The sequence below is a fragment of the Triturus cristatus genome, chromosome 9, assembly GCF_964204655.1.
Source record: "Triturus cristatus chromosome 9, aTriCri1.1, whole genome shotgun sequence".
NCBI lineage: Eukaryota > Metazoa > Chordata > Amphibia > Caudata > Salamandridae > Triturus > Triturus cristatus.
The window spans coordinates 244,554,439-244,581,821 of record NC_140592.1 but is presented as its reverse complement, the minus strand read 5'-3'; the positions used below and the strand labels follow the sequence as shown (position 1 = coordinate 244,581,821).

The 27,383-nt window shown below is 43.3% G+C and overlaps 1 protein-coding gene across 4 annotated transcripts in view; it reads right to left on the bottom strand.

The window, feature by feature from the left end:
• The window catches only part of RAF1 (Raf-1 proto-oncogene, serine/threonine kinase), a 355,710-nt gene that overhangs the window by 64,878 nt on the left and 263,449 nt on the right, over positions 1–27,383 (bottom strand). For all 4 annotated transcript variants that reach the window (XM_085624854.1, XM_085624856.1, XM_085624852.1 and 1 more), the window contains 2 exons: positions 19,192–19,276; positions 2,907–3,083 (listed from right to left, as the gene is read on the bottom strand). In XM_085624854.1, the coding sequence (XP_085480980.1) occupies positions 2,907–3,083; positions 19,192–19,276 (262 nt within the window). The remainder of the gene's footprint in view (positions 1–2,906; positions 3,084–19,191; positions 19,277–27,383) is intronic.

Genomic DNA, 27,383 nt, shown 5'->3' with positions numbered 1-27,383 from the left:
TTCCTAGATTTACAAGGACTTGTAAACCTGGGAATGTATCGAAATCTTACGCCTCCCCAAGGGGGGCACAACAAGGAGAAATTTCTTCATTTCTCCCTGTTTTTATTCTCTTTCTATATGTGCAGCACACATAGAAAGAGGAAAAAGCCTCTCGGGATTGTTTTTTGTGCAGGAAGGTGCCGCTTCCTGCACAAAAACAACCCTGCATGCAACAGGGTGCCTGCATTGGTACTAGGCTTAAGAAACAGCACCAGTGCAGGGGAAAAAGACAGAAATGGACCGTATTGGATAAATACGGTGCATTCCTGCCCTTTCTCTGAGACACAGGGCAGCGCAGCAAAAAAACTTGCGCTAACTAACTTGAGTACTAATTTCACAAACTACTAATATAATAATTGTTTCTCTTTCATCTGATATCGCTAAAAGCATCTGCAAAACCAACAGGTCTGGGTTGTTTTAGGTGTATATATAAATTTTTGAGTGCTATTTCTAGATACAATAACAGGAAACCAGAAGGCAACTAATGCTGGCTTCATGACATGTTGTGTGAAGCACATAAAAAATGCAGGACTACAATTTTGCATTGACTGAGGGGCTCAGAATGATGTAATCAACAGTGCTTCCCAACACGTCGGGCCTCCTGTCATAGAATTTAAACCCAAATTTTATGTTCAGAAATGGTTAGAAAAAGGGAGAAGTGCTGATGAAAGAAACTGCATTGCTCGTAGACAAATGGTGTCTGGTTCCACATCTAAGCGTGTTTGGGACATTCTGTGATGGAAAACGTATCCCACATTGTAAATGTATTTTAATATCATTGACTCATATATTAAACCTCAAATAAACGTGTATCCATTGATTGTATTACATAACGTTATAAGCTGTAACTGGTCAGTGAAATGCCAAACAAACTAAAAATTGGTATGTTTTGCTCTTTTTAGCCACACCTCTGACTCCACCCACTGAACAAATCCTCTGTTATTCCCGCCTCCAGATGCTCCGCTCACAGTTCCCCTACTTTTTTTTCCCCACTTCGACCACTGGGGTAGAGGGGATAACAGAGGAAAAATGATGCATACAAAGCGGGGAGCAGGACTAGGGGGAAACGGGGGAGGTGAGGAAGGAAAGTGGGGGTAGAGGGTGCTGATTTGGGAGTGCGAGAGAGCATACCAAAGTGCAGCACATGAGGGAGAGAGCAACAAGGAGCACAGAGGAGCTGGATTTGGGAGGAAGAAGCACAAGAAAGAGCTAGAAAACATACGCACTCTCATGGAATGCTTAACAGGAAAAAAGTAATTCCATAGAAGTGAGGCGTGGAAGGACAAAGGCCAAAAATAAAAAGCATGTCAAAAAGGCTATGCTCCACGAGAGGGACAAACACAAGAACAGGAATGAAAGCCATCAAATAAGAGGAAAGGAAATAAGAGAGACAAAACTAACCAATGGAAACAAAAGGCAGTTTCTACGCCCTCTGTGAGTTTTTGAGAATGTCCACAAGCGTCTTTCGCATGGAGACGGCGAGAGCTGTCTGGTAGGAGAGACGTAAAAGCGCAAACAAATCAAAATATGTATACTATCTTTAAAGCCCTCTTATTGTCATGTGGCATGAGCATCAACGCACCCTGCTGTGGACTGCAGATACCATCAGATCTGGACAACGTATTGGACAATCTATGACAGTGGGGAAAGCAGAGCCCACACCGGTTGCTCTTTTTGCTGTTTTGGTAGAATCCCCACCCCAATTCACATTGAGACATCATTATCTGTAGCTATGCTTGTCTGCCATTTACAACATGGAGCACAAGGGCTTTCTTACAGTTTTTATATGAGCAATGCCTATTGTGTTGATTGTATTGTACGGGTATTTATAAATCGCTATCCAAAACCCTGGAGAGTGCATTCTCGATTGAGTAAGCAGCTACGAGTATGTGTAATTTACACAGGTCTTCGCCGCTCATGCAGGTTCACAAAACACTCTAAAGTGTGCATGATAGCTTGAAAGCGCTGTACCATGTACATCACAAAACATAGATAGCGCAGTCAAAATCGTCCTACGCTGTTCTTAAAATCTTCAATCATAACCACAAACCTTTTATGGTTAGGACCGCAATTCAGAAGGGAAACTAAAAATGACTAATGACGCAAATGCAATCATTTATTACACATTAATAATTGCCCAAAGCCACTTTCATCAAAGACAGATGGGTGGCTAGTGCCTTTTCCCCAATGACATCAGGATTATTCCAATTGGTAATTTCCCCCACATACACCTCTTCTTTATACCCGATGACTGACCCAGTGAGTTTTCTGAAAACTATTTCTATTTCTGAATTTTTCAAAAGTGTACTGATGTGCCTTTATGGTTTTATAATGTGTCATCCTCTTGTAATGGACTGTGAAGAAACACACAGTACGGGTTTTGTGAAAGGCCTAGCAAAAAATACTAACCTTTCTGTATCACGGGGTTGTCTTATTATGGAACTGGTAGGAGAATTCTTCTAAAACAGGAACATGATATAATTTGTTTCCTCATGTACACAAGTTCTTTCTCGCAGTGCTCTGTTTGGTCTTTTACATGTGAACTCAGTGAAAAGGTCTGGGAAGACCCAATGTGTGATTAGGTGGTATACTTGATTTGCTGAAGGGCAGGCCCAATTTTTAGCACAGTGATATATAAATATGTTGCTGAATGGCAGACCCAGTCTTCAGCAGGGTGGTGTGTATGAGTTGATGAAGGGCAGATCAAATCTTGAACAGGGTGGTCCATATATGTGTTGATGACAGGCAGAGCCAATCTTCAGCAGGGTGGTGTATATGTGCTGAGGGTGATATATGTGTGAATGGAGGGCACTATAAGAGATTCTTGTTGCACCCATGTCACCACCGGCGCAAGCTGGGGTACTTACTCCATTCCTTGAGCCGTTTGCCTTGCAATGTCGATAAGCTGGAACATCTGGAACTTGGTCTCCTGAACATGTAAGTGTTTGTAGAGGCTGCTCCCCTCACACCACTGCGTAACAATTGCCAGGTTATCTTTCGTCATATAGCCCATGAACAGCAAAATGTTGACGTGACGTGTTTTCCTACAAACAGATATATGAAGAAAGAACAATTTATTATAGGACAACTAGTACAGTGCAAGCTTTATTATTCAGATTGCATTATGGAGTTAACACATAACACACAAACATAACATGTGCATTGTAAAGCACATGTTTACCTCATGGGGCCTCTGGGCACTAAGCTTTTTTCTCCACAACCAATTGCAATCGATTATTGGATAATCTGAGATTGACCATGTGGTCAAACACAGACCACTTCAATTGGTGCATCAGTTCACTGAGCCATCATAGCTGGATAAAAATACACAAAAAACTCGTCTCAGGTGAGAACAGTGGACTATTTCTATTTCGATCATCAAACCCTTCAAATACCCAAAACGTCTCCAATAAATAACTAGGTTTTGGTGTCATTGAGAAACAATATAAAGTTTTGATTGGCATTGTTATGCAGATGTGAACACAGATAAATCTTGATCTTTTTGTGTGATTTTACAGGATTTTGGATGTTACTTATCAAGTGTAATTAATTGGGTTATTAGTTGAGGGTTGCAAGTACCAATCTCAAGGAATAATCATAATCCTTCTCAGGCTGAACCCCTAAAGTCACTAAATAAACCTGATAACTAACCCCTGGTAACTATGGCACAAAGCAGAGAGGCCTAACTTAGATGTAATGTGTAAAGTATTTATGTACTACTAAAACAGTAATAACGTTGAAATACAAAACAATACAAGTCCTAAAACAAATTAAAAAAAGAGAGTACAATTTAGTAACCAGTATGACGGTAAAGTGACAAAAATCAAATAAGAGGAATCAGCGATGTGAATTTTTGAAGTTTTAAGTAGAAATGGTGCCAAGAAGCACAAAGTGCCAATGATAGTCAATGTTAGCAGTAGAACAGGACCTAGGCAGAATTTGCCATTAACTGTGATGGAGCACAGGTCAGATACACTAACCAGGTTCATCCAGGTCAAACATTTTACCTTCTGAATTTAGTTATTTTAGTCCCAATCCAGCATAGGAGTAAACTTCTAAGGCACCCCAGAGCCTCAGGGGAGGCACTTAGAGACTCAGAGGTTGGCAAGCAGAGGCCAACACCAGGGCCAGTTGCCACTGGTCAGATGGGCAGTTGCACGAAAAGGCCTCTTGTAGCCTGCTGTGTCCCTATAGCTTTAACAGGAGGTGAGTCCTAAGGCAGTTGGAATCCACTTCTTTGTCCTAGGTGCGAGAGAGAGAGACCTCCAGGGCTCTTCTCAGGTCGAAAACAGCAGATTCGGCCCACTTGTGATCTTCCTCTGGTCTAGGAGTGTTCTAAAGTTGGTGCCTGGAGATGCCGCATTTACGCCTGGCAAAAGCTAGTGGATCGGAATGACCACTATGGACACCCTAACCAATGAGCTAAAGGTTACCGTAGCTAACCCTTCCCACTTTGAGCATTTTCAAGGTGGACAAAGTCTTTGGCCACACTAAACTGGGCTGTGAGGAATGGGGTGTCAGTGGGGAGTGACTACGGTAATCCTGGAGTACCACCACATCTACCACCAAAATTGAGTTGTAAGCAGGCCTTGAATCCACAACAACCTCAGAAACAGATGTATGGTAGGACAGAACGGAGCTTTCAGCAACCACATAGTAGATACCCACACAAATTGCTTTGTCATTCTGTTATCCTCCTTTGAAGTGTGCCCAAAATTTCATATGGAATACACTGGCAGGCCTGACCTCCAGGTCTTGACACTCCAGACGAACCTGACACTATCATGTCAACAAGAGACCCCTGTGATGGACACTGGGATGGCTGAGGGATCACAAGAATGTTGCAGGACTGGGTGTGAGCTACATCTGGCCATCCTGTCAAGGACACAACAATACCTCCCCATACCCAAGGCCTTTTGTCTCTGTCCTGGGAGCAAGTTCACACCTCACTGACGCTCACTCAAATATTAATTACTGGCTAGCAGTAGGGAGACCGCAAAACGCACATTTAGCTTTCAGGGATGTTTTAGAAGTCCTCTTTTGAAAATATTTATTACAAATCCAAAATCACCAATGAATTGGGCTTGTAATAAATATTTTTAAAAGATCAATAATTAAATTTGCAGCTATTTCATAGGAGAGACCATTTATTCATGTTACATTTATTAATGTTACAATAAATTTAACATCTATTAACACCCTCCTATGGCACAGCTAACCCTATCGTTAAAATGACTTTTAAGTCCTTTTCACAGTAAGGAAATGTTTAACGTTAAACCTTTACATATCCTACTTTTAAATACCATGTACGCCGTTTTAGTGGGCAATAAGTCTTACTTAAGGGTTACTTATTAATAAATAAAAGGAGGGTTTAGGCTTGTCAAGAGGGGTTATTTTGACAGGTCAAATTTGTAGTGAAAAACCTGCACAGCCAGGCTATTGGTGGCAGGCCTGCATCATGTTGGCATTGTTACAGCAGTCAGTGGCACAATAAGGGCTGCAATCTTGGGTATACTTTGGGCACCATGCACTAGGTACTTCTAGGTAAGTTAAAAATGCAATTTTCATCATGGTAAAAGGAGGACATTAAGCATTTAGCAGGGGTAAAGCACACAGAATTCTATAGCCAGCAAAAATATGGTTCAGCAAAAAATTGGGTGACTGCAGCAAGGGCAAATTTTCAACATAAAGCTAGTCATTTTTACTATAGCTGAAAGTGATATGGCGGCCATGCTAAATCATCCTACTTGAGCTTTTCATGAACGTCATATTTTAATATATACACAGATTAAGGCATGATATCTGCTCATTACTAAAACATTTCACTTTCTACTGCAGAGGACTCCAATGTGTAGTGCAACACAGTAGTTTTCCTAAACCTCACCGCGTGGGCTCCTTTGCATGCTTGCATTTGTAACTTGTTGAGCGTGTCTTGGAAGTGTGGCTTAATAGCCCACCCACAGGTTAACAATGTAAAAGTCATTGTTCTGACTGATGTGTATATCAAAACAAATGGTTCGCTCAGGAAAACTTAGAGAAGAAAATGGACAGTATAGGTAAGCCAAAATGTAATGAATACAATAGAAAAGTAAGTAAATACGCACACCATTTGGTGAACCACAAATATTTAAAAGACATTCATAGTCAAGTACATAATCAAATACAGCGATGCGGGAACAACACAGTGCAAGTTTAGTAAAAATCAGGTGCAATCAGAGAGCAAATGAAATTAGGAATAATAAACTGCACAGCTATAATTGTAAAAAGTCAATAACCAAACTGAAAAAATTAAACTATAGAAGAAATATCTCCATCTGTTGGTGCAGTCCATATTATAATGAAAGGGTCAACGTTGCAGCCCTTATGGTTAAAGTGACCAGTGCCATCATCAGGACAAATTGAAAAAAGACATTTAGAGAAAAGCGACCTATGAAAGACAAAAAGGACACAAGTCACCACTAGTGTGCATTAGAGAAAAGAGTGAGAAGACAATTATCACCTCCACAACAAGGCTTACCTAAACAGTTCCGCTAAATAGAACAAAGATGTTGGAGAAAAAGTACATCAAGGTTGGAATCTACCTAAAAAGATTCAGAAATGTTAAGAAAGTATGAAGGCACTAAAGCCAAATGAAGCAATCAAGTCAGGAGACAAATTATGGATAAGGATACCAGAAGGCGAGAGGATTTGCACTAAAGGAGACCAACCGAGGCAGAAGTAGCACATCTAAATAAATACCACAGTAAAAACTAAAAGACACCGTAGTGAAAATGCAGAATATTCACTTAATCAAATTAAAATTGTAAAAGCTTACTAGGTAAAGCTGGGTCTTCCAACTATGACGTTGCAACTTAAAGGAAAAGAAATTGCAGCAGCTGGGAGGGACACGTACTCTCCACAACTAACGCATTTCAAACGGCAAAGCGAGCCCGAGGTTGAACTACCACAAGCCAAATTACAACCCCCCTGCCTAATAGATTAGACCAGAAGGGTCCAGCAAAGGGGTACAACACACGGAAGATACAGCCCATAGCAAAATACATACAAACATGCAGGCCAAGGGGGATCTCGCAGAAATACCTGCGAGTCTGATGTCTCTCATGCCCCAAGATGATGAAAGCGATACCAAAGGGGATGATGGACGGAGCGTTTGAGCAAATCAAACACTCACCCCCAGTCAACTGATCTGGGTTTAATCCATCATCATTCTTTAGCTCACTCCACCACCCCAGTTCAGACATGGCCATATGCAAATCAGTCTGACCCTGTGCCTCATGGGAACAGTCCAGCCTGAACTACCAAGCCATGTCTTCCCTGGACCGGAAACAAGCATCCTGGGACCGGTTTCGGGTTCATAACCCTCGTCAGCCAGGCTACCTTGAATCCAGTGGCAAAGTGAGCAAGGGACCCACGTCTGGGCATACCCTGCCAACTTAGGGCAAACAAAGCGATACCAAAGGGGATGATGGACGGAGCGTTTGAGCAAATCAAACACTCACCCCCAGTCAACTGATCTGGGTTTAATCCATCATCATTCTTTAGCTCACTCCACCACCCCAGTTCAGACATGGCCATATGCAAATCAGTCTGACCCTGTGCCTCATGGGAACAGTCCAGCCCGAACTACCAAGCCATGTCTTCCCTGGACCGGAAACAAGCATCCTGGGACCGGTTTCGGGTTCATAGCCCTCATCAGCCAGGCTATCTTGAATCCAGTGGTAAAAAGATGGACTCTGTAGTGTTTAAATAAAGCATGTTTGGATGTGAGGGCGATCTGGCTGGGGTTTATTGGAGGGGGGGGGGAGAGGAGATGTGGGGGGGGGGGGGGGAGTGAAAATGAAAACACTCTGTGGAATGCTGAAAGCTACAAGATTATATGCGCTGGCTCAGGCGAGACCTAAAAAGGAAGGGAGGGAAAGAAAGAAAACGAGGGTGAGAGATGGTAAGAGTAGGGTGGTAGAATGGAATAGCGCTGAGAGAAACTATCAAATCTAAAAATCACTACAACTGGTCACCAGCTCCCGGAAATTCGAGCTGGTTGGCACATTAGGAGATCGATAAAAACAGTGCTTTGCAACATGTTCAGCCTCTGTTCAAATACAAGTTTATGGCCATGCTTTGCTTTTACGTTAATTGTGTTTTCGCTTTACATATTTCTGCCAGCTCATATGGAAAGAAGTTATTAACATTCCAGTACAGCACTGTGTTTACATATTTCTGAAAATGCTCTAATGGTGCTTCAGCAAGCTGTTCACTGTTGATTGGAGATGTAAACCGGGGGTGGGGGCGGGGAGGGACGGAGCCGGCAAGAATTCCCTGTAAAGAACGGGGGCGGCAGGACAGCAATGAAAGACATCCATATCTATGTAACTTTCTTAAGAGAAGGAAACACGCAAGCGAAGAAAGAAAGGGCGACAACGAGGAGGAAATAAGGTGGACACATTAACCTGAATCTAATATTCAGGTTAATAGCATCCTTGGTGAAAGAACTGGAGAGCGACAACAAAGCATCACATTTTCACCCAGAAAAACGCGTTACGTGGGCTTTCTTCTCTTGATGGTGTAGACAAAAGGACCTGAGGCAAAAAGGAAGGGAGGGAAAGAAAGAAAACGAGTCAAACAAGCTTAAATCAAAGCAAGCAAGACGAGCGGCCGCAAGACGCGCTCTGTGGTGGGGGAGGAGCGTTGAAGCGGCTTGGGAGAGCAAGCGAGAGGAAAGCCAGATGGCGCCTGATCGAGCGATGCGAGGAATGCGCGTTACTGTGCGTGTAACGTACGCTCTAGGCCACACAAAAAGCTGTGGTCGGCTTTTTAAAGCCCACTCACTAAATGTCTCGCCAGTGCAGCGCATGCGCTGGCTCAGGCGAGACCTAAAAAGGAGTGGGACTGCTTGCACGAATAATAAAATCTAACTCCTTCCATCAAATCAAAAACAAAGGGGCATGCGCGTAAGGCTTCACATGAAATGCAAGAATAGATAGGATATGTAGTACATAAGAAACTGCAACCTGTTCAGTGTCAGATGTCAGTTCAACCCTCCCAACTCATCATGGACAGGGAGACATAGGAGAAAGGCATCACACGTAACCCATGAATCGATGGGATATGTGGTTCAAAAGAAGTAAAAACAACTTAACATCAGATGTCAGTACACCCTCCGATGATAAGAGGTGTCACACAAGACCCGGGCAGGAATGGAATATGGAAAACAAAAGAAGCAAAACAATACCAGACATGCAGATCAAAGCTCCAAATTAAAAAAAGTAGAAACTCTAAATAACAATCAAACTTAATTATAAGTAAATGCATATAAAGTGCCAATATATACTAACCATAAACTATGGAATATACAGCAATTTATTATCCGAGCAAAACATTGCAAATAAATTGCACTTGCCAGAGAATTAACTCAATCTGAGAAGGAAGAAAGACAATGAAACACCACATATAGAGTGCATATATAAATATAAATTAGTACACCCAAACAAAACATTGTGAAACAAGAAGGGTAACTCAAGGATGAATATATACATATAGAAGATATACAAGGACATAACAAAACAGTATAGAGTCCTTATTGTATAAAATCCGGAGGCCTAAAGCCTATAGGTGGACACAGTCGGTGTAGTATCATCATTGATGTTCAAACCAGTAGCAAGAGAGTTCAGGCGGTCTATCCATCTGCATTCCAGTGTCATTGGAGTCTGGGGAACATTGATGACTTTAGCAGTCTTCAATACTAGTTCAATTACTTGTCATTTAAGATCTTGTGCTGAGTGCCTCATTTGTCTGTAATGTTCGAGCAAACGAGCAGTTGTAATCCCACAGAATTACAATTTGTATGAGGTGAGAAAGAAATATATTTGAGTTTTATAAAGCGCAGCTTTCACCCAGTGAGTATCTTTGAACTATCAGTACTAAGCAATATCAAGGCATACCTCACCAAAGTGGAACTTAGAATCACCTAGAAAGTTGTGAAGCTCTGCTTTCTGGCATTCCTGACACTACTCGGACTCTACCAAGGAGTGTCTTTAGTATCACTGACTGAAGAAATAACATTCTCTCTCTCCCACTATCGTAGATGGAAATTATCTGCACCTCAAACTGTTCATCTGCAAAATGTATTGCATTGCATACAAGGCACAGTTCAAAAGACCTACTAGAAAAATCGAACACCTTTGGGGCCAACATACCCCAGACAGCCAGGACATTACCAGATCAGGAATCAAGAAATCGCATAAAGGCAAGCAATCTGAAGGCCAGTCTATTTCTGTTATCCATACAGTGTCTTCAAGGAATAGCTACTCCATCACACAAGCAAAGCTAGTAAGCGCTGAAGGCACATTGGTCCATCTCCATATACAGCACCTGCGATCCACCTACATATGTACAGCAAAGTAATACTTTTTGTTACTCTGAACCCCAGAAGTATACTTAAGGAAGACATTAGGTAGAGACTCTTCAGTTTAAGAATGTATGAGAATAAATGGGTATTTTTCTGGCCCAATACAAACAAAATAGTTTTAAGGGTTATGCAATGGGAGGCAAAAGCTTTAGAAGATGAACTGCAGTGCATGAAGTGCAAAGCACTTAAGTTTGATCCTAGGAAGGTTCAGGTGAGGTGGAAAGGGAAATTGGCGGGGGAATGGAGTAGGGGTGACTAAGCTTGTCTCAGAATTCCCCATTCACATTCAAATTTACATGGGGATTTTTGGTTTACTTAATTAGCAGGGGACAAAATGACAAAATTAGGACCAGATGTTTGAACATCATCCAAGTTGTAAACTTACTCTGAGCCGTGGAACCAGTACATATTGGTACATCCCGGACCTGTGTGCAGTGTACAGAAAAACGGTTTTTGAATAGCTTTTAATATGGGCCCCTACTGACGAATCAGCACAAGTTTTCAAAAACAAGATTTGATCAATCTTGGAAAGCTTTCTGCAGGCAGGGCAAGTGAAGGGGCTGACTGTGGGGTGCCTGTAACATCTTAATAGACACTTCCTAATCAAGCCGCCATGGGGAATACTGGGACTCATCAGCCTGCTGTGAATGCAAGTATTTGGATTTTTAAAGTGCAAGTCCAGCTAAAAGCAACAGAGCCTTGTAAGGAGGGGGTGGTAGTATGCTACAAGAGAGGTTGGCTGACTTGTGCAGGCTTCTGGATACAAGGGAGAGAATGAGGACTGTGCATGGGGGATGGAATAGGTTTGGGGGGACTGTAAACATTACAGCATGGACCCAACATGGCATGTGTCCACAGGTTATGGTGGAGATGGATACTTCTCCTAGGCCATGCTTTGTGCCGAACACACGCTAGACGTTGTCTTCAGAGATGCCCTGGAAATATCGCAGGAATGAGTACTGGCTATACAGCATGGACAAAAGTGATGCTATGTGTGTCCCGGGCATGCCTGAAAGCCTAGTCCTGTGGATTCTGTGGGCATGGGTACTAGGCATGAGCATTGATAAATGGACATAGAATGCAGGCAGAAAAGGCATTGATGCTGGGCTTTGCAAATGGCTGTGCCCTGTGCACATCCCCTAATGATCAAGGTCGATGTCAAACCCTGCAGGTACTGCTGGTATGGTTACAGGGGAAAAGGGTGAAATGAAATGAAAAAGGAATTTGCTAAAGCGCACTGCTGCCAAGCGGCTTCCTGGCGCTGACACCTCGTCCAGACTCACAAGAACAATCCCAGAGAGCTAGTTAGGAAAGGCTTGGGAAAACAGAAAAGTTTTGAGGGCCTTACGAAAGTGGGTGTAGATAGGAATAGAGCGAAGGAAAAGAGGAAGACTGTTCCAAAACCGCGGGGCTAGGACTGAGAAACGAGTGCCACCAATGCGGGATTTACGGAATCGAGGGACATGGAGAAGAGAAAGTGATGAGGAGCGGAGAGTGCGACTAGGAACGTGGGGAGCGATGAGAGAGTTAATGAAATAAGGAGCGGAACGGGCATGAGCCCGAAAAGCAAAACAAGCAAGTTTGAAATAGGATCTGAAATGCACGGGGAGCCAATGGAGGCATTTAAGAACGGGCGTGATGTGGGAGGTTTTGGGAAGACGAAGGATAAGGCGAGCCGCCTGGTTTTGGATGGCCTGAAGGCGGCGGGTTTCGTAGGCAGGAATGCCAACGTACAGGCCATTCCCATAATCCAGGCGGGAAGTGATGAGGGCAGTGATAATGGTTTTGAGGGCATCAACAGAAAAAAACCTTGAAATCTTACGAATTGAACGAAGGGAAAGAAAGCAAGAAGACACCACGGAACTTATGTGGGCGTGCATGGATAGATCCTGGCTAACCTTAATACCCAAGGTCCGAACAGAGGAAATCGGTGACGGAGAAGGGCCAAAGGAAAGGGGCCAGTGGGAAGGGGACCAAGGGTTGGAGGGACCACCCGTGAGGACAAGCTCAGTTTTATCAGGGTTGAGCTTCAAATGATTGAAGCTCATCCATTGGGAGATAAAAATAAGAGTAGAAGAGAATTTGGGAAGAGAATCAAGAGGGGAAGAGAGATCGAAGACGAGCTGGAGGTCGTCTGCGTAATTATACACAGAGACCCCCAGCTCCAAAAGTGAGGAGATGAGGGGACGGATATAAAGATTAAAGAGTAGAGGGGAAAGGGAAGAACCTTGGGGAACCCCGCAGGTGACCGGACGCGGGGGGGCGGAAAAGCCGGAAAGCTGTACCGCTTGTGACCTGCCTTGAAGGAAGGACGCCACCCAAGATAGAGCGAGGCCCTGGATGCCCGCCGCGCTGACACGATCGAGGAGGATGGCATGGTCGACCGTGTCAAACGCAGCGGACAGATCAAGAAGAACCAGGGCTTGGGGGAGGTTTTTGTCCGCCATCCCCTTGAGTTCATCAAGGACTGCGAGAACCACTCCCTCAGTGGAGTGGCCTGGGCGAAAGCCCGCCTGATGAGAGGCCAAAAGGGAATTCTCCTCAATATAGGCGGACAAGCAGGATGTTACGTAGCTTTCCAAAATCTTCCCAAGGTAGGGAAGCAAAGAAATAGGCCTGAAATTAGATAAAAGAGAGGGATCCAGACCAGGTTTTTTTAAAATAGGCAAAACAATAGCAGATTTAAATGAAGAGGGAACGGAGCCAAGAGCCAGGGACGTGTTAAGGAGGGCAAGAGGGGGAGCCGAACAGTTGGTGTAAAGAGTTTTAAGGATCCGTGCAGGAGCACAATCCGTCGGGGAACCCGACTTAACCTTGGCCAAAAGGTCAAGGAAAAGCTGGGGAGAAATGGGTTGAAAGCAATCCAGAGAGGAGGTAGAAAAAGGAGAAAAAACGGATTGTTCAGGTGAAGGAACAGAGGGAATATTGGCTTTAATGTTGGAGATTTTATCAATAAAATAGTCATTCAGGGAAGAGCAGAGAGCTTGAGATGGAACAAGGGGTGAAGAAGTGCGATCAGAGAAAGCAAGACTGTGAACAAGAGAAAAGATTTCGCGGGATTTATTGGCAGAGAGGGCCACTTTCTCCGTGAAGTATTTGGTCTTAGCCGCAAGGATGGCTCTTTTATAGTCGCAAAGAAGGGCTTTATATTTGACACGAAGAGTCGGACAGTAGTTCCGTCTCCAATGGCGTTCAGCGCGCCTGAGACTAAGTTTGAGGGCTTTAAGGTCATAAGAAAACCATTTGTGAGCGTCATGGGGACGGACAGATTTGACCTTCTTAAGCGGGGCCACCCGATCACAGGAAGAAGAAAGCCAAGCACTGATGGTATTAGCTTGACTTTCCAGAGGCAAGCCCGTTAGATCAGGGGCGGATGAGACCAAGGAAGAAGAGAGAACATTAAGGTCCGTCTGGTTCCAACTCCGAGCCAAGATATTTTTAGGAAGAGGAGCTTTGATGACCGATCCGAGGAGAATGGAGAATAAGATCATGGCATGATCCGACCAAACGCAGGGAAGGATAGAAACAGATGACATATTACAACTTGAGGACCAAACTTGGTCCAGAGTGTGGCCCTGGACATGAGTAGGGGCTGAGACATGGGGACGAAAATTTAGACACTGAAGTGTGGCAGAGAAATCTTTGGACAAAGAGTCCTCCCTGGGGTCCCCAGGCCAAAAGTTGAAGTCGCCCAGCAGCAACAATGAAGAATTGTTTACCACCAAGGTGGCCAAGAGGTCCTGCAGGGTGGAAACAAACCGCGGCATAGGGTACGGGGGGCGATACATGAGGACAACGGTAAGGGGTGCAGGAAGATTAAGGGAACGGGCCACAAGATAGTCTACATTAGGTATGGGGGGATGAGCAAGGAGTTGAAATTTCAGGGATGAACGTATTATCATGCTGGTCACAATTTCAGATTTGTCCTGTGGAGAGACAACTTCTTTCATACACCTGGACCAATCCATTTGGGAGTATCTGATCAGGGTTCCATTACGGTCAGCCTCAATTGTGCCTAGGCTGTGATCTATTGCAATATTGATTATCGTTGGAGCTTCATGTTTTTTGGTGCTAGTTTCACTAAATTTTTAAAAACTCACCGCTCTGGTACCCCCTCTTGAATTTTTGTCATTTTGGTCTCATAACATTTTTCTCTGGTTTATAAAATTGGTTCTTCAATGTTTTTGTGTGACTTTTTCTACTGTCTATGCGCTGCATAAATACTTTACACACTGCCTTTGATTTAAGTCTCACTGCTGTGTGTCATGTTGCCTGGGGTTGAGCATAGGTTTATCTGATTTTTTTGACATCTAACAGGTGGTGGACTTAACCCTTGAGGTGGACAGTTGTCCATCCCAAAGAAAATAAAACCTTCCTACATGCATGTTTGCAGGTCATGCCTTTACATGGTTTAGAACAAAACTATGGCCTGTGCCCAGAACATGCTAAGTTTGGCCTTCATCTGTGTTTTAAAGATATTTTGTACTTTGGTATCAGCTACGGGGAATACATAAAGGCCACACTGTGTGCCCAGAATCTGCAAGGCAGGGCCATTTCATTAGGGTACTGAGAACAATGGCACTAAATACAAAACATGATATTTGACTTCATCCCCTGTATGGGTCTGAGTACTAGGCACATGATGGCATGGCCAAAGGACATGACATGTGGGTATGAAGGATATAGTACTGGGAATGGGACATGGTCATGGATCAGTCCTGTGTCTAACACACACAATGCGTGATTAAGGACAGCATCCGGCAGGTACTGCTGGCAGGGTTAATGGAGGCCCAGAACTGAAGACAGAGCCTGGTGTCCAGCACACATATGGCATGACCCCAGGCCAGAATTACGGGCAGCAAACTAAGTATATCATTACAAAATTCAAGTATGGAACAGTTTTAGTGATGGGGGTTACTGATCTCTACTGGGGTCACACAATACCCAAGGTTATACGAAAATTGGACAAAGACCCTGAAAAATCTGATGTTATGGTTAAAATAGAGACCATAAAAAAACTGTTAAAGTCACCTGTTACGATTAATATCCTGACCATAAGGCCACTCATGCACTATTCATTGGCATCACATATGAGGTCAGGAATGGCAACTTGATATCATCATTGATTATACACACCATGACCTATGTGCCTGAAGGCCTTGTAGTGCACGTAGGCCATGGTCTGAGGTCACAGTCTGCAAGCACCAAGTGCTCGGGTACACTAAACCCCAGTATCTGGAAATCACAGGGCAAAGTCAAACAACACACTCTGCATGCGAAAATACATCCCGCCAGTCATAGATCACACATGGTGTGTTCTAATACAGTGGTGCTTTATTGACATGCATATAAGCATGCAAAAAGCATCAACCAAAGCCCTTTTGGGAAATATATGGCCACCACCCGAATCTAACAAACACAATGCAGGACCAGAAGCTATGTGATATGTTTGCTACATAGACGACATGGGCACAGGTCATCCTTCCTGAGCCAATTGCTTTGTATGAAGCACCAGTTATGGCTTTAATTATTTTACTATGGTGTCATATCTGATCATAATCAGTGCATGGAGGTAAATTGATGGTTGTGTAGTTAACCATAATAGACAAATTTCAGTAAAATGTAGGTTCTGTCTTTTTTCCCTTTCACTGGCTCAGTTTATTCAGAGTCAATAATTTTCAAGTCTTGTCATCCGCTTGGCCATTTACAAGTCAGGTCGCTGGTTTGTGGAACTCTCAGTATCTATACCTTTCACTTGTTCTGTTTTAATGACTGTTGCCTACCACTGTCAGTGCGGATATGTTTGTTCATATTTCTATGTCATACATGTGTTAAACGAAGAGAAACATTTATTGAAAACAGAATTAAAATCCCAAAATCATCCTGTAACGTCTTTAGGCAGACAAAACTTGACTGAAGCAAAAACCTGCTAAAATATGGATTCTAGATTTTGAGGGCCACAACTTTATAATTACTCAGAGGTCGCTTTTCTTCGCAACTTTCTGACCAATACATTACGGTACTGTCACAACTAGTCTCTGAGAGAATTGGGTTCGTATTTGACTGGGCCATTAGCCCTGGTTAAGCAACAGCCGTAATCCCTGGTAGGGTGAACCACAAAAAAGTCACTAAATTAACCTGTGCTTAACCCTAGGTAGCTAGCCACAAAAAGAAGTTAGGCTTAACTAAGAGGCAATGTCTAAAGTATTTATGCAGCACACATACAGTAATAAAGTGAAAAGAGTAAGATTTTTATAAATTATTTGAAACCAAAGCAACAAAAATCCAAACAGTAGAACTGGAGTTATGAATTTCTACTGTTTTTAGTAAATACGAGCACCCAAAAGATCAATGCGTCAACAGCAAACATCTAGTTGCACGAGACCGGGTCAAAGCCGAAAAATATGGCCAACCGAGATGTAGCGTGGATCGGGCACAAGAAATGGATTCGGCCCGGTCAGCACTTATCTTTGACTTTAGAAGAATTTTCAAGAAAAATGTTCTAAGGAGGTAAAGTTCAGCGGGGCAAGGCTGCAGGCGGTCTCCAAGGAAGGAGCATCGTCATCTGGGAGCCGTTGGAAGAAGGCACAGTGAAAATTTCTACTTGCTTACACCCCTTTGGCGAAGGACTGCTGAACAGGATTTGCTGCTGCAGAGAAGAATGTAGCGGGAGCAGCTGAGAAGTCAGGCCAACTGGTGATGCACCTTGGGAGGATCGATGAGCAGGTCGGTCCCAGTCTTCCCTCGGTTCTCAAAGCAAATTTTAGGCACACACTTTTTAAGTCACAATTTTGAGATTTTGTCTAGACACCTTTAGCACTGCCACCAAGTGTCTAGGCCTGGCGGTGCATCACTGGGGGGGGACTCACTCAGGTGAGGTCCAGGTGCGGGTTCAAGATGGTGGGAACCTGCTATGTCCCTGTGGCTCTGAACATGAGGCCTGCAAACTAGACCTTGTAGTCACTCTGGTAGTCCTGGGTTTGGATGTATAAATAGGGCTCAACAGTGGGGCAGGCCTCTATGGGTTCAAGGCAGGCTCCAGGCAGCAAAGCAGTCCTTCCAGGTGCAGCAAAGCAGTCTTGTGCAGTACACAGCAGGCCACAGCATCTGGAAGTCTTCTGGGAGTCTGCTGAGGATCCAGAAAGTGAACTGAAGCATGTATCTGAGGGCCCTATGTTCCTTCTTTGATGTGGAAGAAGTTTCTAGAGTTTTTTTTTAAGTGCTTGTAATTTCCTGACTCTCCTGCCCTGGCTCAAAGCTGGCTGCAGAGGCAATGAAGTGGTGACAAGCACAGCCTATTTAGTTGGAAGTGGAGCTGTGCCCCAGCTCTGCTCCCCCCTCCCCAATCAGGCAAGCAGATAGCTCAACCAGGCACATCTAATTCCTCTAGGGTGTGACTGTCTGAGAGGAATTCACAAAGTCCAATTGCCAACTACACCCAGTTATGTGACCTAGGGCAGGCTGCAGGCACCAAAAGGCGGGAAAATGCCAACATTCTAAAAGTGGCGTTTTCAAAATTTTAATTTAAAATCTGCCCTTACCATTAAAGAGGATTTTTTATTACAATTTCATTGATGCCAAACATGAAATATTACCTGTCTCCAATCAAAAGTTTGCACTTATTAAATGTAGTAGGGCACCCCAATGTTATCCTATGGTACTGGCAGACCCTGCAGTAGTGACAAAGTGAGAAATGAATTTAGGAGGTTTTCATTACCAGGACATGTAAAACTTTAAAGCACATGTCTACCCTTTTAATTACAATGCATCCTGCTCTATGGGCTACCTAGGGCCTACATTGGAAGTGGCATATCTAATAAAAGGTGAGTTTACGACTTGGCAAGTCGAATTGGCAGTTTAAACTGTATTTATGCTGCAATTGCAAGTTAGGGACATGTTTTAAGAGGCTACTTAAGTGGGTGGCACAATATGTGCTGCAGGCCCACTGGTAGCAATTAATTTACAGGCCCAATGTATATGGTATACTGCTTTAGAAGCGATTTGTAAGTAAATTAATTATATGTCGAACATGTGCTAACCAATTGTGCCATGTTTAGGAGAGTGAGCTCAAGCACTTTAGTGCAGGTTAGAAGTTGTAAAGGGCACAGTCATAAGGCCAACAAAAATGAATTCAGCAAAACAAATTGAGTGATGAGTGCAGAGGCCCATGCCCAACAGTCTCCTTATTGGGACATTTAATTTTGAATCTTTATTGACAACATTCTTTCCTAAACATTTGGAGCCTTTTTTCGTCATGCAGATGTCATACAGAAATCTATCATTTCAAGCATTCCAAAACCGCATGTCAGAGGTGATGGTAATTATTAAGGCCTGATTAGAACTGTAAAAGACGGTTTCTGAGCCTTCCCAAATTAACAATGCAGATACTATGGAGTACAAATTACTGCAAATAAAACGACAGACTAAGAGGAGTGGGAGTATGTTGCTCACTGGTGATCGGAGTTTCATACGGAGCAAAATGTCAGCCCAATTATGCCATACTATTTATTAATCAACTGTAATTAATCCCGATGTGGAGCATAGTTCTTTCGTTCAGGCAGTCAGCATCTGGAATGCTATGGTTTAATCTGTTCAATCAAAAGGTATGTGTGAGACAGAAGTATATGCACTGCACTCTGCAGTCATTTTGTGGTACATTACATACTGAGATTATGTTTTTGGTCAATCTTACAGAAAATAAATATCAACTGTGATATCAACATACTTCATGGTTGCATTGGCCTTACCTGAGTACAGCCACTTCATTTCTGAAGGCCTGAAACTGTTCAGGGGTAGGATCCGTGACTTTTAGAATCTTCACCGCGACGTCTCCTGCAAATGCAATAATCAAAGATTTCAGAAAGTGTTCCACACTGGACAGACCAACGATCGAGATTTCCATAAAATATAGCACAACGACTGTGTCGAGTGGATCAATTTCTAATCAATTAATTTGTCTCACATCTGCACAGGTATGGTGGTTGTACTATGCAAATCTGATTAACAGAGAGTAACATTCATGTCTGTGAGGCAGGCAGAAGAGGATTTAGAAAGAACAAATAATCCCTTCAGGATTACCAGTGAATTTAAATTAAAATGTTGGAGGGCTTGCACATCCAGCTTCTCATTATGTGTACCTAGTCTCAAGTCTGACTTGTCGCTCCTCCATCGCCCGTCGAAAAATGTGTACTTCCAGTGACTCTCTCACTTCAGGAAGAATTTACTCCTTTGTAAACTGCTCTGAACTTCTCTACTTTTTTAAACTCCCAAAATGATGACTAGTAATACATCCTAATAAAAGTTAACATGAAAGCTGCCAGACACATAGCTCCAATAGTATCTTGAAATCAGATGAAGGAATTATTTATGGTGTGCTTTCCTTTTAAGTCTTACCAAAATAAAGACGAGTTCAAGGGTGAAAGTAAAGTATTTTTCGCAGAATGGAACACTTTGATTTAGTGTATTTACTCAAGGTTCTCTCATAGTGAGACAGGTCTCTCTTTGGGTTGAGAGAGTGGGGCAATAGGTTAATGCAATGGAATGTAGAAAATATATATGAAATACAGATACGTGTATTGATATAACATAGTGACACTGGAAGGGCACACCATGAAAAATACTGTATATAACTGCAACTCTTAAATGCAAGGAAAACTGACTTTCTCGCAATGAAGGAAAGAGTTATTAATTTGCAGGAAATTACGTTACTTGGACATCCACTAAGGGCCTTGTGCTATTCTTTATCAAAAAGTAGGTTTACACTCTTCGCTGACAAAAACGGTGGCATAAGTTGTTTTGGTAAAATAACATCATCAGACATTTAACCCTAAAGTTGCACAGAAATGAAGTCATGTTTTAATGAGCTAGACATGAATGCCCCTAAAAAGATGATGTAATTACGTGTGCAACACCCAGCGGCGCCCCGTGCAGGTAAGAGAGGTGGGGCCGGGAGGTGTTGGGATTTCGACAGAAGACCACGAGGGAAAATGTAATAAATAATTAATTTTCCCTCGGGGTCGTCAGTCGAAATAACACACCCACCCCCTCCCCACGGCCCCACCGCTCTTACCAGGACAGGCCGCGGCTGGCAACACCCTGAAAAATAGGCGCACTACTGTTCGATTTCAACTTCTTAAAATAGAATTTTGACACTACATGTTGAAGTGTGACATGAAAATTATCCAACAATATTCCACAGGGATCTTGCCCAACTAGTGAATGTTACGCAAGTATGCACTGGTAAAACTCATTAGCCAAGCAGGCTGAAATTAGCATTACTTGACTATCAGTGAGGCTGCAAACATGACATTTCAGTTAAATAGAGGGAGCACAATTGCATTATCTGACCTTCTGGCATTTATATTACCCAAAACCCATTGACGAAGTCAAATCAACATCATTTATTGCATAATTATTAAAAACCATCACATTACTATATACTCTTCATTTCATTATAAAATTAAATTTAAATTGCCATTCTTAAATTGGTATAGGATTGAGTGCAATATAGATGCATCTGTTCCTTGCCTTGGTACAAAAAATAAAAGCATCTTAGTCAAAGTTGCTGAGAATGAAAGATAGATGGCAATTAAAAGCATCGTCAATTATTGATACACGAGCAGATAAGAAATGACAAAGTCAATCTGTGGTTGTCTTTTGTTGAAAAGCTTTAGAATAATAAGCATGAAGCACTGTTAGGTTATTTTTCCGTTCGTCTACGGCAGTAGAAGGCATGGTAATTAGCTTGACATTGGGTTCATAACAGGAAAGTCCGATTGCCAGGAGGAAGTGAGATGAGAGGAACCAGACAGGCTTGGAATTAAAAAACAACATTTCGGATTTAGAGTCTGAAGGAACTTTATAAAGGTTGTAAGTAGGTTGAGCCACGTATGCATTTTTTTTGTTTTTTTCTCATCATTTGCAGAACTTGAGGACTGTAGAAATGCAGAGAACAACTTCCTCAAGCAGTCATAAAAAATCTGGACATATAAATGCATCAAAATATAGCTCCCATAATCTCCTTACATGCGGAAGTCCAGATAAATTACATAAAAATGTAGTATTTCCATACCCCAATCTTCAATACAGTAATATAAACTAACTTGTTATTTTTGCAGGTCAGAGTAGAGGTGTGCGAAATTCATGCTGACCCCCTCCCCCCCTTTCTTCGCGAATTTCTCTAATAGTACATGTTTGTTGCATGGGACCCCTAGGCAAAAAATCATTCTGCCCTTCCCTAAAAGATATAACTTTAGACAGTGCAGACCTGGCTTGTAATTTTTGCAACAACTTGACCGTCTGCTGGTATGTCAGACTGTAGCACTTATCACCTGGTAATGTCTACGGATAAGAAGACTTGCGGTGTCAAGATAGGAGACCCGAGGAGATTGCAATGGGACTACTGCGTTGGTGTGGCACTTTAAGAACGCTTATGCACTTTAATAGTAAGGAATCTGTAACATTGGTGGGAGTCAACAAGACATTTGATGTCAATAGCAGAGTGTTTTATTTATCAGGTGCTTGGTATCGTAACGATGTACACACCCTGTATGCAATTACACCTCTCGCAAATGTGGCACGCAGTAATGGAGTTGAGTTTTAACAACTGTGGAGTAATATTAATGCAGTCACTGGTCTTTTACAGAAAGACTTTATTGAGTTTAAGGATGTTTACTCTGTTGAAGTATTTATGGATCTGATAGAACCCCCGTTGGCAAGATCATTGCAGCGGTCTCCTGCCACCAACAAAATCGAAATGAACTGTTCTTTTCGTTCTGATACCAAAGAATGCATTGATCATGCTCTTTTCTTTTGTCCATATTATTATGCTCATAGGAGGAAGTGGATTGCGCCGTTGTGTTGTAATGTGGGGGCTAGGGACTATAGAACAGCATTAAGGATTCTTAGAACTGGCACTTTACTTACTGATTGACACAAACCACAAAAATAGCATAAGAGCTTTTTTTTGTACTAAATGGTTCAAAAGCATATTGCGTTAAAAAGAATAATGCTAAATCACATATGAGCAGGAAGCAGAGAAGGTTATAAGAAAGGATCTCATTGGAAATGATGAGCGAGGTCCCCCCAGTTTAATCCACCTAATTCAGTCACTTCCTTCTCTTGGACACATCTCCATTTGCGATCCAAGATTTTGATCTTCTGCCGGTGGAATGCACAAAAATGCCAAAGTTTCGAATTTTGAAGACAGTGTGCTGAGGCAATGGACTGCACCCAATAGAGTGCAGCAGAAGAAAGCTGCACTGTTTTCTATGTTCAAAATTGACTTGAGAAGATCCAAGATTAAGTTAAGTGTCCAACTTAAATCGAGCAGGGCCTGATCCATGCAGGATTTTCACAATATTCTTTAAAGATATTTTTACATACAACACATACACGAGGAAATACTTTAAATAGTTACTTGTTATTCTTGAAAACCTGACATGGATATGGCCCTCCTGAACGTATGACGGGCAGAAAGAGGCCCAGAAACAGAACCTATCCCGCTAATAGGAAAGGGGAACTGCATATCTAAAAAAACAAAGTAGTCAGAATTGGCAGTAACGAACAAATTACTTACCTTCGGTAACGATGTATCTGGTAGAGACATAGTCTAGCCGCAGATAGGCATATATACAAAGTGGACACTGTCCGTGTAAAGCTAATTCAGCTAATAGTAGGAAAGCAGCCAAAGCTACATTTCTTTGATATAGATTATCACTATATCTGTTTTCCGGCATTGATAATGTTTAATCTGGCGACTGAAGTGTGTTAGTGGTCTTCCTAACCCTTCCACATCAGGCTTGAATGAAGCTTTGTCCAACTGTGCATGACACCTACAACAGCCTTCCCCCACAGAACCAAAAGGCAACTTTATGTGTGGAACTGGGTAGTATCGGCCAAGTCTGTCTTCTTACTGGCTAATGACACGAGGGTATTGCACAACCGGCAAGCGTAATTGTGGTTGCTGCTCGAACTGAAAAAGGGCGAGGAGACTGCAGGAGCAAGACTTTAGTTTATGTCTTTTTATAACATAAATTATCGTGAAACTGACACACATCTTCTGAACCTATTAATAGCGTGGATCAAAACCAAAATGGTATTAGAATGAGAATACTAGTTGGTGAGACATTTCCTGGCAGCAGCTTCTGTAGAGGGAATAAAAGCAATTCTAGTATGAGATCATAAGAGAAACTCTTGTGGAAAAACAGAGGAAAAGGGTTTTATATTACTTGTTACATTAAGGGTGTTTAATAAACCAAAACCACATCTCTGCTGCTTCAAAGCCCAACACATATTGTTTTTTAAGTTGAACAACTGCACAATCGCCTCACTAATAGAACGCGTACCTAGACAAGGACACCTTGGCAATGTAGCCAGAACTTCGACAATTAGAATACAGGATATACCTGTTATATCAGAAGGGAAGATGTGTGGCTGATTTAATCCAGAGGTTTCCTTAAATGAACCCTTCTAGGTGAAACATCACCCATATAGACTGAGTTAATGAAGGCTGTTCGATCACCAGGTACACAAAGTTCAGCAAACAGCACTGTCACTGTTGACTTTAGAAGACCTCGGCAAGAAGATGTGGCATTAGTAGTTGTCAAAAAAGTGAAATGCACTAGAAATGAAAAAAACTGGGCAATATCCATTTATGACAAGCATTGGTACTGCATCGGTTTCGCCTATGTAATAAATAAAGAGCTGTTTTCATCAATCAATGTCAGGGAAAAGGAAAGAGCTCCCTGACAGATAACCCAAGAGTGGACAGGATGTGGCGCAGGGGCCAGAGCCGCTGACCCGAGAGCTGGGGATCCGGGTTCGAGTCTCGGTGGTGCCGTGCAACATCCTGTGATTCTATGCAAGTCACTTGATCACTCCGGGTGGTAAATTGTTATATAAATATGCTGCAATAGTAAAAGGCAAAACTTTATGAAAATATGGTTCCACCGAAGAGGATGTTAACAGTATTTCGGCGGCAGGAATCTGATAAGAGAAGCAGACCAAGCAATGGTAAATGCAGGAAAATATGCTACAGCCAATAGAAAGAGAGGAAAGGTATGTGTCACACCCAGGAACCAATGAGAAGCCAGGAAAGAGAGGAGGCGAGATATAAGTCCCATTTAAGTTTATATAAAAAATAATAGATTTCTCAAGCACAGCGCATGCGCTGAGCAGGCGAAACCTAAAAACTGACTGTGGGAGTTCAATACGCTCACCCATACCAACGTTGTCAATAATTTCTTGGGACTCAGTGAGGGAGACAGACCATCCACCAGACCATGAACGCTTTCAATGTTTTCCCCAGTTGTCTGAGACAGCACCTCTTCTTCCATTAGCTTTGGATGTCTGTAGCTCTCAATGGCGAGGAAAGCAAGAATTGGGATAAACATAAGACATTCCCTTTAGTTTGGATTAGAGTGATGTAAATTATAATGCGACGGGTGCTCTCCTCTGCTCCACTATATCACCCTCTTACCCCGATTTTCTTTCGATATCTGGTGCATCAAGGGGATAGGGTATACTGAGGCTTGGCTTTCATAGATTATATTTTTCTTTAAGTAACACAAATACAGTTATATAGTTTCAGAATACTTTTCCAAAATTTACTTTCCTAACGATTTTCCTACAAACCTGGGTGGTGTACGTTTAAGAATACAGAAATTTGATTTCCTTGTGATGCCTCTCGATGCTGGCAATCATGACCAGCAGTTATACCTATTAACAGCTGAGGAAGTTTAAAAGCAAGCTGTGGCAAAGCCAATAGGTCGTGTTGTATTTTGAGTTCTGGCTGACACATTAAGAAAAAGCTTTCTGTAGTGAAAAACACAAAATAAAAACTACTGCTCTCAGAATACAATGCATCTATGAGATAAAGAATTTAATGTGTGTTGATGTAAAAAAAAACTCTATACATTTCAGAGTAAGGACTCCATAGGAGATAGATTCGAATGTTGCACCAAACGAATGAGGTGAGAGAGTAATACTCCTCTGGGTGGAACAAAAGTCAATGATGTACATTTTTCAGACCACTGTGCTGTCTAGCAAGACCTAAAAAGGAATAAGATTTCTTAATGAAGCTTAAGATGCTGCAGATGTGCTAGTAGTACAATATTAATGTTGTTAGGTGAGTATAATATTTATTGCATATGACAGCTTAGCGCACTAAAACCCTACAAATGTTGAGTTGTGAGTGTACATTTATCAGTTAAATAAATGTGGCCACATACTAGCTGTAACTTCGTTTTTTCAAGAACCAACAAATGATTACACATACCAATAACACGGGGGAATAATAGAGATAAATTCAGATGGAAAGGTCAAAATAATACATAGAAAAAGACCTCTACTTATAACCAAGTTCAGAATACTAGATAATAGAACATGTAATCAATGAACATGTTTATGAGCTGATCATCACGGGAGGCGCTTTAACATAAGGCATGGTTTTACTGACTGCACAGAATGGGCAGCCCTCCATGTGTGCTAAAACAACACAACAAGCATTTCTCTTTCCTGCCTTTCAACTATTCCCTACCCGGGGAGGAGCCTAGCGCGCATCTAAGATGGTCGCGTGAGCACAGGGCTCCCCGGACCCTTTCTGCTCCTCGGAATATATCCTGAGATTATCCTGATTTGGTTTATGGAATTTGGGAGATGAAGACCAGCTGATCATATATCTCTTTTTAAAACTCTAATTGGACCTGGGAATCCTGAGTTGTCGTCGTCGGAACTTTTGGGACCCACCCGGCGGAGGTGGCCGGGGTGAAGGTGACCCGTGGGGCCGGGCTGCGATTGAACAACAGCGGCCTCAGCGCGGTGCCAGTTGCCGAGTCAGCGCTTTCGGTTTCGATTTTGGCCTTCAGGAGATCGGCTGGCGTGCGTGCTCAAGGTGGCGAGGTGCCTCCTGGGCCTCTGCCCGAGGCTTGCTTCCATCTGCTACTGGTGGGCCTGACGCCTCCGACCCCCACATCGGCAGTTTGTGGTCCTTTTGCTGGCGCCCGCAAACCTTTTGATCGGAGGTCCCATTGAGAGACTGCGCTCGCATGGCGGGCAAGGGGGGTCCGGAGGGGCGCAAGACCAAGGCTTCTCTGCGCGGGGGAGCGGTCCAGAGCAACAACATGGACCGCTACACCCAGGGCAGGGGGCCCCCTGGCGCTACTGGCCTCTCCCCGGATGCTGCGGGGGGAGGCACGACCATCTCTGCGGAACTTTCCCTGCAGGACATTATGGGCGCCATCGAGGGCATCAGGGAAACCATCGCGACGCAATATGAGGCCCTGGCCCGTAAGATCGACACTGTCGCAATCGATGTCACCCTGATTCGGGCCGACCTCTCCAAAACCAACGAGAAGGTCCAGGCCCTTGATACACGGACCTCCACCCTGGGTGCGGAGGTGTCGGATCTGCGGGCCGCGCTTGGGGACATTAGAGTGGTCAACGACCATATGGCCCGGCGGCTTGAGGACTTCGAGGGACGGGCCCGACGCAACAACATCCGCATCATTGGTGTACCGGAGTCCTCAGACGGCCGCCCGGTGGACCTCGTGGTCGAGGAACTTATCCTGCAACAGCTGTCCCCGGCTGGCCTAAGTAAATTCTTCGCCGTGGAGCGGGCCCATCGAGTTCCGGGCGGCCGGCCGCGGCCGGGGGCCCCCCCGAGGCCTATCGTGGCTAAACTGTTCCACTACAGGGACCGCGACGCTATTCTGCAGGCTTCACGGACCCGTGGCCCGGTCCGCTACGAGAACTCGACCATCAATTTTTATCCGGACTTCACGCAACTGGTCCAGAAACAGCGGATGGGATTCCAAGGGGTGAAGCGCCGTCTCCGCGGGCTGGGCCTGAAGTATTCGATGATCTACCCGGCGAAACTCCGAGTGGAGCATGGAGAGCGGACAGCCTTTTTTGACTCTCCTGTGGCCGCAAGTGACTGGCT